This window comes from Lipotes vexillifer, unplaced genomic scaffold (assembly GCF_000442215.2).
Source record: "Lipotes vexillifer unplaced genomic scaffold, Lipotes_vexillifer_v1.1 scaffold469, whole genome shotgun sequence".
NCBI lineage: Eukaryota > Metazoa > Chordata > Mammalia > Artiodactyla > Lipotidae > Lipotes > Lipotes vexillifer.
In genome coordinates, this window is record NW_006788006.1 from 4,090,431 (window position 1) to 4,100,911 (window position 10,481).

General features: G+C 61.1%; 1 protein-coding gene across 1 annotated transcript in view; it reads left to right on the plus strand.

Annotated features, from left to right (window-relative positions):
* The window catches only part of CILP2 (cartilage intermediate layer protein 2), an 8,265-nt gene extending 2,477 nt beyond the window's left edge, over positions 1-5,788 (plus strand). The window contains exons 4-8 of the mRNA XM_007461095.1: positions 574-729; positions 1,819-2,097; positions 2,681-2,789; positions 2,983-3,140; positions 3,389-5,788. Coding sequence (XP_007461157.1) covers positions 574-729; positions 1,819-2,097; positions 2,681-2,789; positions 2,983-3,140; positions 3,389-5,730 — 3,044 coding nt within the window. The 3' untranslated portion in view covers positions 5,731-5,788. The remainder of the gene's footprint in view (positions 1-573; positions 730-1,818; positions 2,098-2,680; positions 2,790-2,982; positions 3,141-3,388) is intronic.
* The last annotated feature ends 4,693 nt before the right edge of the window (positions 5,789-10,481 follow it).

The window sequence follows — 10,481 nt, forward strand, 5'->3', positions numbered from 1 at the left end:
AACACCCCCCCGCCACAAAAAGCCATATTCTATGACCCCACTTATATGAAATTTTCAGAAGAGGCAAACCAGAGACAGAAAGCAGACAGGTGCTTGTCAGTGGCTGGGGGGGGGGGGGGGGGGGAGGGGGAGGGTGCAGGGCGTGGCTAGGAAGAGGCGGGGTCTTTTAGGAGCAAGGCCGCAGGAGAGGGCCGGACCGGATAGGAGAGGGGCTTTGGAAGGGAGGGGCTAAGAATGGCCGGGGCCCAGGTCGGGGTCAGGAAGGGGCCCCCAGGAACATAGCTCCCTCTCACTGCCCTCTTTTGCTCATCTAGAACTAGGGCCGTTCTGTGGAAGTGTGTTTTGAGCCCCAGATGTGGGTGAGACGCAGGGAGAACAGCAGGGCTTATCTTGGCGGGGGCGGGAAGGTACCTCAACTGCACATTCGACTGGTGCGCCTGGGGGAGCACTGATTGAGGCAGTGGGCAGGACTTCTCTCTCACTCGGATGCACGTGACGAGAGCACCGTCCAGTCCCACAGTCAACATGAGTTCCAGGTTCCATCTGACGCCCCCATCCCTGCCCTCTCCCCAGAGGCCACGTGGGGTGCGTGGGGCCCGTGGGGTCTTTGTTCAGGGAGCTGCGGTCCAGGCCGTCGCTTGCGCCGCCGCCGCTGCCCAAGCCCCGCTGCGGATGCGTGTCCTGGGCGTCCCCTGGAGGCACAGAAGTGTGTGAGGCCTACATGTCCAGGTAGGAGGGGCGGGGCCTGGAGGAGATAGTTGGGTTAGAGGCGGGGCCAGTTGAGGGAAGTACCTAGAGGGGCTAGTTGGGGTGGAGCCTGATGGGTTGGTGCCTGGAGGGAGGAGGCGGAGCCTGATGGGTTGGTGCCTGGAGGGAGGAGGCGGAGCCTGAGTGTAGGGGCGGAGCCTGGACGACCAGAACTTGAACCACTTGGAGACTGGCTTTTCCTTCCCTTCCGGGCCCCCGAAGAGCATTGGTAAATGTGTACATCTGGACGGGTGGACGCCATGGGGGTCGTGTCCAGTCATGGGCAGATCTGAGGAGGCACTTCCTCTGTGTGCCTGTTGGAGTGTGCAGATGTCCTGGTGGACGTGGATACACACAGAAGCTGGCTCACACACTCGTGGTGCACACACGCGTGGCATTTGCAGGCCACGCCCATCCCCCATGCCCACGTGGACATGCGCTCACACCCTGGCAGACATGATGCCCAGGCCCTCCCTGGGCCAGACACCAGGCCAGCCAGGAGGCGACTGGAAATTCCAATCAGGCCTGGTCTCCACAAATATGGTCTGGAGACTGCCCCAGCAGAGCACACAGCAGGGTGGGGGAGCACAGTAGCCAATGGGGTGGTGGGATTCCCCACCCTACTCTGCTTGGCTCTGCCTTCTCCGTGCCTCTGCCCTGAAGTTTCCAGTGGAATTTTCCATTTTATGGAGAAACCGCAGGATTGTGACAGGAGGGAGATGTTCTGGGCCCAAGACCCATCCCCTCGCTGGGCCCCCAGCCCCTGCCTGAACATTTTCTCTCATGCTAGGAGCCTCTCTGCCCTGTAAGAGTCACCTATCCTGTCCTCTCCTCCAGGGCATCTCCTTCACACCAGGATCCCAGGTCCCTCCCCTTGGTCCAGCCCTGACCACCCAGCCCCATGTCCTTCACACCAAGGGCTTCTGCAAGCAGGTCCATGCTGAGGACTCTCTGAGGGGAACAAGGTGGGGAGGGTGTCTGGGTACCTTTGCTGAGTGACTGATAGAGAGGAAAGCCCTCCCCAGGAAGGGGTCAAGAGTTGTCTCTGCCTCCTGTGTCCCCCCTCCCCAGGGTGTGGTCCCAACACCTGTGGGTGCCCTGACCACATCCTTCTGGGCTCAGTGGTCACCCTACCTGGGCGTCCGCTGCCAGGAGCCAGGGTCTCCTTGCGAGACTGGCCTGGCACCATGGCTACTAGCCATGCCCACGGAACCTTCTGGGTGCCTGGAGTCTGTGCCAGCAGCCGAGCCAATGTCAGTGCCCAAATGGATGGCTTCTCTGCAGGCATGGCCCAGGCCCAGGCCAACAGCTCCATCTCTGCTGTGGTCACTGTTGTCCTTAATAAGTTGGGTAAGTGCCTCATGGTAAGAGGGATGAGGGGGCTGAGGAACTGGGGAGGAAATTCTGGGTGACACCAAGCACTTGGGATGATGTGATGCACAGTGAGGCCAATGGGGCAAGAAATAAGATGTAACGGTCATTGGAGAAGATGTGAGGTAAGAGGTGGAGTTGCAAAGGGAAGCATTAAGATTAAGCATTGGGCTTCCCTACGTGGCGCAGTGGTTGAGAGTCCGCCTGCCGACGCAGGGGACACGGGTTCGTGCCCCGGTCCGGGAAGATCCCACATGCCGCGGAGCGGCTGTGCCCGTGAGTCACGGCCACTGAGCCTGCGCGTCCGGAGCCTGTGCTCCACAGCGGGAGAGGCCACAGCAGTGAGAGGCCCGCGTACCACAAAAAAAAAAAAAAAAAAGCATTAAGGGCACAGTCTCCAGCAGATGTGAGGTGACCCTGAGTCGGGGGAGGGTCTTTAGAAAAGGCCCAAGTGAAACAGGGCATCACTGTAAGGGAAAGGATGGGGCCCTGCTCTTGGGAAGGGTCACTGGGAGAAGCTGGGGTGGGGCAGGGCCCTGACCTTTGCTGCCTCTGCCCCCAGAGAAGCCCTATCTGGTGAAGCACCCTGAGTCCCGAGTTCGAGAGGCTGGCCAGAATGTGACCTTCTGCTGCAAAGCCTTGGGCACCCCCATGCCCAAGAAATACTCCTGGTGAGTGCCTTGCCCCATGCTCAAGGGTCTCGCGCCCAGCTTTGGGGTTGGAATGGGCTTCCCATGATATGTGGTGCCTCAGAGACCCAGAGGAAGCTGCTCTGCAACCTCCCTGTTTTCCATGTGGGGCGGGACGGATGCAGCCCCTCCCCCGTGCCAAGGGCATTCATGGTGCTGCTCACCCGCCACCCAGGTTCCACAACGGGACCCTGCTGGACAGGCGAATGCACAGGTACGGGACCCACCTGGAGCTGCATGGGCTTCACCCAGACCAGGCAGGCACCTATCACTGCAAAGCGTGGAATGATGCCGGGGCCGTGCGATCGGGCACTGCCCAACTTACCGTGCTTGGTGAGCGTCCTCAGCAACCCTACCCACAGTCCTGAGCAAGCCCTGACACCAAACTGAGCCCCAACCCCAGCTAAAACGCAACTTCAAATGGAACTCCAACTTCAGACTGATCTCTGACTTTGCTCATTCGGATCCCAGGCTCCCACTGAGCCCCCGGGTTGAGCCTCTGATCCCAATCTAGGCCCCCAACCTTGGCCTCCATGGAGTTCCCCCGCTTACCCTGATCTGGCTGATTTCTTGCTCCACAGCCCCAGGCCAGCCAGCCTGTGACCCCCAGCCCCGAGAACACCTGATCAAGCTTCCAGATGACTGTGGTCAGCCAGGCAGCGGCCCCATCTACCTGGACATAGGCCTTTGCCCTGACACCCTCTGCCCCAGCCCTGCAGGCTCAAGCCCCCGATGTGCGGATGCAGGCTCCCGCTGCTGCTCAGTGCACCGGCTGGAGAGCAGGAAGATCCACTGCTCTGGCTACATCCTCCCAGTCAAGATAGTGGCTGAATGTGGCTGCCGGAAATGTCTGCCCCCTCGGGGGCTGATCCGGGGACGTGTGGTGGCCGCTGAGTCTAGGGAGCCCTTGCGCTTTGCTCGGATCCTACTGGGCCGGGAGCCCATTGGCTTCACATCCTACCAGGGTGACTTCACCATTGAGGTGGCACCTTCCACTCAGCGGCTGGTGATTACTTTCGTGGACCCCAGTGGCCAGTTCGTGGACACTGTCAGGGTCCTGCCTTTTGACCCTCGAGGTGCGGGCGTGTACCATGAGGTCAAGGCCATGCGCAAGAAAGCCCCTGTCATCTTAGATGCCAGCCAAAGCAACACGATATCCCTCGGGGAGCTGGAGGACGAAGCCCCCTTAGGCGAGCTGGTCATCCCGCCGAGAGCCTTCCGCAGAGCTGATGGTGAACCCTACGCAGGGGCTGTGGAGGCCCGGGTGACATTTGTTGACCCCCGAAATGTCACCTCGGCGGCTGCCGCCCCCAGTGACCTGCGATTTGTGGACAGTGATGGGGAGTTGGCTCCACTGCGCACCTACGGCATGTTCTCGGTGGACCTCCGGGCTGCCGGCTCCGCAGAGCAGCTGCAGACCGGGCCGGTGGCCGTGCGTGTGGCCGCCAGCCAGATCCGAATGGCCGGCCACGTGGAGGCCCTGAAGCTGTGGTCGCTGAACCCTGACACGGGCTTGTGGGAAGAGGAGAGCGGCTTCCAGCGTGAGAGGTCGGCGGCCTCACGGGTCCGCCGGGAGGAGCGGGTCTTCCTGGTGGGCAACGTGGAGATCCGGGAGCGGCGTCTGTTCAACCTGGACGTGCCCGAGCGCCGCCGCTGCTTGGTGAAGGTGCGCGCCTACGCCAACGACAAGTTCAACCCCAACGAGCAGGTGGAGGGCGTGGTGGTCACGCTGGTCAACCTGGAGCCTGCCCCCGGCTTCTCGGCCAACCCCCGCGCCTGGGGCCGCTTCGACAGCGCCGTCACTGGTCCCAACGGGGCCTGCCTCCCCGCCTTCTGCGATGCTGACCGGCCAGACGCCTACACCGCCCTGGTCACGGCCACGCTGGGCGGGGAGGAGCTGGAGCCCGCCCCATCCCGGCCCCGCCCACTCCCGGCCACCGTGGGCGTGGCCCAGCCCTACCTAGACAAGCTGGGTTACCGCCGCACCGACCACGAGGACCCCTCCCTCAAACGCAATGGCTTCCGCATCAACCTCGCCAAACCCAGGTCCGGCGACCCCGCCGAGGCCAACGGCCCCGTGTACCCGTGGCGCAACCTGCGGGAGTGCCAGGAGGCCCCGGTGACCGCCAGCCACTTCCGCTTTGCTCGCGTGGAGGTGGACAAATACGAGTATAACGTGGTCCCCTTCCGCGAGGGCGCGCCGGCCTCCTGGACTGGAGATCTCCTGGCCTGGTGGCCCAACCCGCAGGAGTTCAGAGCCTGCTTCCTCAAGGTGAAGATCCAGGGTCCCCAGGAATACATGGTCCGCTCCCACAATTCGGGGGGCAGCCACCCTCGGACCCGGGGCCAGCTCTACGGTCTGCGGGATGACCGGAGTGTCCGAGACCCCCAGCGCCCTAGCATATCTGCCGCCTGCGTGGAGTTCAAGTGCAGCGGGATGCTGTTCGACCAGCGTCAGGTGGACAGGACGCTGGTGACCATCATGCCCCAGGGCAGCTGCCGGCGCGTGGCGGTCAACGGACTCCTGCAGGATTATTTGACCCGGCACCCCCCTGCTGCACCCGCTGATGACCTGGCTGTCTTCTCCATGCTGGCCCCGCTGGACCCTCTGGGTCACAACTATGGTGTCTATACAGTCACTGACCAGAGCCCAAGGCTGGCCAAGGAGATTGCCATCGGCCGCTGCTTCGATGGCTCCTCTGATGGCTTCTCCAGGGAGATGAAGGCCGATGCTGGCACAGCCGTCACCTTTCAGTGCCGGGAAACACCAGAGGGCTGGCCGAGCCTCTTCCAGAGGCTGCTGGAGTCCCCATCGGCAGCTCTTGGTGACATCCGCAGGGAGATGGGCGAGGTGGGCCGGGCACAGGCACAGGCACGAGCCTCAGGTCCCCTCCGCACCCGCCGTGGCAGGGTCCAGCAGTGACCCTGGGCCCCAGCTTCGCTCCTCTGCCCTGCTCCGGACTCCTCTGTCCTTGGCAAGTCTCTTGAGGTTTCTGGGCACTTCCCTCCCCAGCCCAGAGTTGAGTCAGGTCCGATGGTGCAAATGCAGGCAGATAATTGTTGCTGTGTGACTTGAAATGGAGTTTGTCCTGACTGTGGGAGCCAGCCTCCTGGGATGATGGTCGGGGCTGGTGACCGACTGAGGCCCAGAGGGGATCATTCCCAGCTCACATGCCAGCTCTGATTTCATTTCATATTTTGACCCTGATTTCAGATAATCCTCCCTTTAAGATTTCTGTGCTGAGCTGGATGCTTTATTGGGTCCTCTACCCTGAGTTTTGTTCTTGGGGTTATTTATTGAATAAATAATAACAGGTGTGAGTGTGGGGTCTGGACCTGGCCCATTGAAGGTCTGGGGAAGAGGCTTCTTGGCTCTGGGGCTGGGGAGCACAATTCTCATATGTTTGGTGCTTGGAGATTCCCCAGGGTGTCGGGGCAGGGATTCAATTAAAGATGCTTCATTTCCAACTCCTGGTGTCAGTCTTGGGGAGAGAAGGATGGAGGCTGGGGCTGCTGGATCCAGGTGCACCTTGGCAGGCAGAAACAGGCCTGAAGCACATACGGACATGGGTGTGCAAGCGGCTTGCAGGCCCCCGTGCGGCCCTGGACACTCCTCAGGCAGGCACGTGGGCCCCAACCGATGCCCACAGAAGTGTATCTGTGACATGCGTGTGCAGAGCTGACTCATAAGCAGCTCAGGCTTGTGCAGCCCTGACTGCAAAACACAGTAGCAGCTGCTGCCCTGGCCTTATCCTCCTTGCCTGGCTGTGGTCAGTGGCTCCTATCTGGCCACATGCCCAGGGGCTACAGTGGGCAGGGAGGGGCCCTGGCAGGGCCGCTTGCCCCAGGAGGCAGGAACTGAGGCTTCCCTGGACTTCTTCCACCGGGGCCACAGCTGCCCTGCCCTGGGTCACAGCCGGCTGAGGCCTGTCCATGCCTTGACCACATGGTGATTTGGCTGCCCAAGGCCATGGTCCTGAGCCATCACCGGGACTCCCAGTCTGGAGGTGCCGAACCATCATTTGCTTGCACTCTGTGTGCGCGTGGCCAGGCAAGTTGTCCTGACGCCCCATGGGGCAGGCGCTGTTCTGACCACACCCCCACTTTCCAGACAGAGAAATTGAGGTCCCAAAAAGGAGAGGCAAAGGGCTGCTTGGGCCCCAGAGTGAATCCCGGCAGGAGCGGGGGGCTCCCTGGATGGCCCAGCAGTCCCCTCAAGAACACGCGTGAGACTCCCTTGGCCTGTAGACATCGGTCCCTGGAAGGCATCGATGTGGCATTTCTGGGGGCCTGGAATGGGGAGCATTGTGCCTGGCTGATTGCCCCCGGAAAGGGTGGCGGCAGGGAGTTGGAGTGCGGGGTATTATTCCCTTATTCTAGGGCTTGCTCAGGCCTTCTGCACACCCACCCACTTACCCACTCAACTGCCCACTTCCCCTCTATCACCCACCCACCCGCTCGCCCACCTGTCCACCCCTGCCCCTCCAGTCCCTCTTACCATCTGCCTGTCTAGCATTTAGAGGTGTCACCTCTGTGCCAACAATGGGGGCCCGGAGAGGGCCTGGCCTTGGCGGGGAGAGAGGTTCACACACACCCCGACACACCTGTGGAGTCAGTGCTCAGCCCACATGGCCCGCTGGCTCTTGTCCATCTGGAGGACTCTCCATCGGACAACCCCCAGCCTCTCCAGCCCTCACTCACACTTTTGCTCAGGCCATGCCTTTCATGGGAACATCTTCCCCTGCCCAGGGGCCAGACTTAGGGGCCTGGAGGGTCTGGGAGAATCTGGCAAACCCGAGGGTATCAGCCCCAGTCTCTGAGGGTGGGCCCCAGGGCTGTGCTTGGAGACAAGGTTTGGAGGCCCCGGTGCCAGCACCCCAGCCTCTCCTTGGATAGGCTGTGATGGACGAGAGAGGGGAGATGCTTTGAGGGCCCTGGGAGCCAGGGGCATGCGCATTTATCCAGACTTACTGTGTCTACACCCTTAGCTGAGAGGGAAGCTCAGAGGGGTAGGCCCCCGCCCAAGGCAACGCAGACTGTGGGCCTGCCTGTCGGGGTCCTGGGGGGCAGCAGGAGTTGGGGGGTTCCCCCTGCAGCTGGCAGGAGAAGCTGGCTTCCAGGCTGGGTGTGATGAGGTGTCAGACGCCACTGCCAAATACCTTTCATTGAGAAAGTGTTGGGGCCGCGGCCACTGCCAGGCCTGGGGCAGCTGAGTTTGGGGCCGGCAGCTGGCCACCCCCCCAGGGCGGGGCAGGGGTGGGTGGGCGTCATCCTGGGGCCCCCTCCCCAGCTGCTGCAGCTGGGCCAGGAGTGAGCAGGGGCTCCTAGAGGGAAGCGGGCCAGGGAGACTGTTCCAGGCAGAAGGCAGAGCCCAAGAAAATGCTTGGCACAGGACGGTGGCTGGAGCCCCAGTGCTTCCTCATCCCTGCTAACAGCTCTTCAAGAGGGCAGCACTTGGCCCCAATATTCAGATGAGAAAACTGAGGCTCCAAGAGAAGGAAGCCATGGCTCTGAGCTGACAGCCCTGTGCTTCGTTTTTGTTTTTTTTTTCGGGTACGCGGGCCTCTCGCTGTTGTGGCCTCTCCTGCTGCAGAGCCTGTGCTCTGGACGCGCAGGCTCAGAGGCCATGGCTCACGGGCCCGGCCGCTCCGCGGCATGTGGGATCCTCCCGGACTGGGGCACGAACCCATGTCCCCTGCATCGGCAGGCGGACTCTCAACCACTGCGCCACCAGGGAAGCCCAGCCCTGTGCTTCTTGACGCTGCCTTGTGACCCCATTCTAGCCTCCGAGCCAGGAGTCTCCACCCCCCTGCTCCTGGAATGTTTGCTATCCGCCTCCTGGTAAATCCATTGCTCTCCCCCTAAAACTGGGGCTGCCAGACCACACCCCGTCAGCTTGGGGTGTGGGGGGCATAAAGTCCACCCTAGAGACCCCAGCTCCAGCCACCCTGGCGTCAGCTCAGGGCACAAGGAGGCAGGCCCTTGGTCCCGCCCACAGCATTTTAGACATAATTTTAGAACCAGGGGTTCTTAAAATTCCTAGTATTGCGAGTGGGAGAAAAATCTTGGAACAGTGCTTAAAACAAGAGAGTCTTAAACCTGTAGAATCCAAGAGGAGGAAGATAAAAATGAACACACGTTGAGCAGTGACTGGATACAAGCCCTCCCTGTCCCCAAAGCCCTAACTCACTTGGAGAGCATTTAATGTATATTAATTGCCTTGGGCCTCAAAACATGCTTTTAGGGAGGGTGGTTTTTCACACACATACCCCCCCATTTCACAGCTGAAGGGACTTGCCCAGGGTCACACAGCAAATGGGGACACCATAGGCTGAAGGGAAGGGCAATGTTTCTCAGAGAAAAGGACACAGGCAGTGGGTCTTGAAGGATGTCTAGGAGTTTGCCAGGTGGGCAAGGCAGGAAGGGCATACCAGGCAGCTGGAAAGGTACATGTGAAGGCTGAGGAGGGAAACCTCAGGCGGGCATGGAGAAGGGAGACACACTGGGGAGGTGTACAGAGCCTTGAATGCCACACACCTGTGGAGTCAGTGCTCGGCCCACATGGCCCGCTGGCTCTTGTCCATCTGGAGGACTCTCCATCGGACAACCCCCAGCCTCTCCAGCCCTCACTCACACTTTTGCTCAGGCCATGCCTTTCATGGGAACATCTTCCCCTGCCCAGGGGCCAGACTTAGGGGCCTGGAGGGTCTGGGAGAATCTGGCAAACCCGAGGGTATCAGCCCCAGTATCTGAGGGTGGGCCCCAGGGCTGTGCTTGGAGACAAGGTTTGGAGGCCCCGGTGCCAGCACCCCAGTTCCTGCCAAGCAAGGAGCTGGAGAGTCTCCGGTGGGTGATGGGGAGGCCACAGAAGGTGCTGGAGCTGGGAAAGATCACACAGTTTCTCATAACAAAGACTCCTCTAGACCTGGGCTGCATTCAGCGTGTTGAAAAGTGTTTCCTTTATGGAACTGGGTCTGCCTCCTCCCACGTGGCAGACCTTCAGGGTCCAAACCTGCAGCCCAGCGCCCCTTCCCCTCCAGCTGCCTCCTGTTTTGGCTGAACACTGCTGGCTCCTCCACTTGGGCTTCGTGTCCCTGGCATGGCTACCCACCACTTCCCCAGCCCTGTCTGTCTCCCTCATCAGCCCTCAGAGTTGGGTATGACCCAGTCGCGGACCCCAAAGACTGGAGCCAGAGTGGCGGGGAGAACTGGCTTCAGTCAGGTGGGAGGAATGCTTGCATTTTAATGGTGGAAACAGAGGCAGGAGGCCAGCAGAGAAGGAACAGTCCAGCTGAGCGCCAATGTCCTGCCCAACCCCTCCCAGGGCAAGAGCTGAGGCCAGACCCCAGGGCCTGGGGTGGGGGATCTGGGCAGGCAGGAGGGAGGGGAGCCCAGGGATCAGGGGAGCAACAGACATGGACATCTGGTGATGGATGCAGGGAAACATCCACCGCCTTACCCAGGGTCACAGGTGCCGTGCCAAACAGCGGATGTGGCGTGTGGAGTCAAGCGTCCTTATCGTCAGTCCCGAGGTCACACCATCCTGGTCACTCGCTGTCCCTGTCCTCCCCAGTCAGACACACCCTCCCACACCACTAGGCCTCCTTCTTGTCACTCATTCAGCTACACTGTCACTCTTAATTGCAGCCCTACACGCAGTCATCCCCCCGCCCC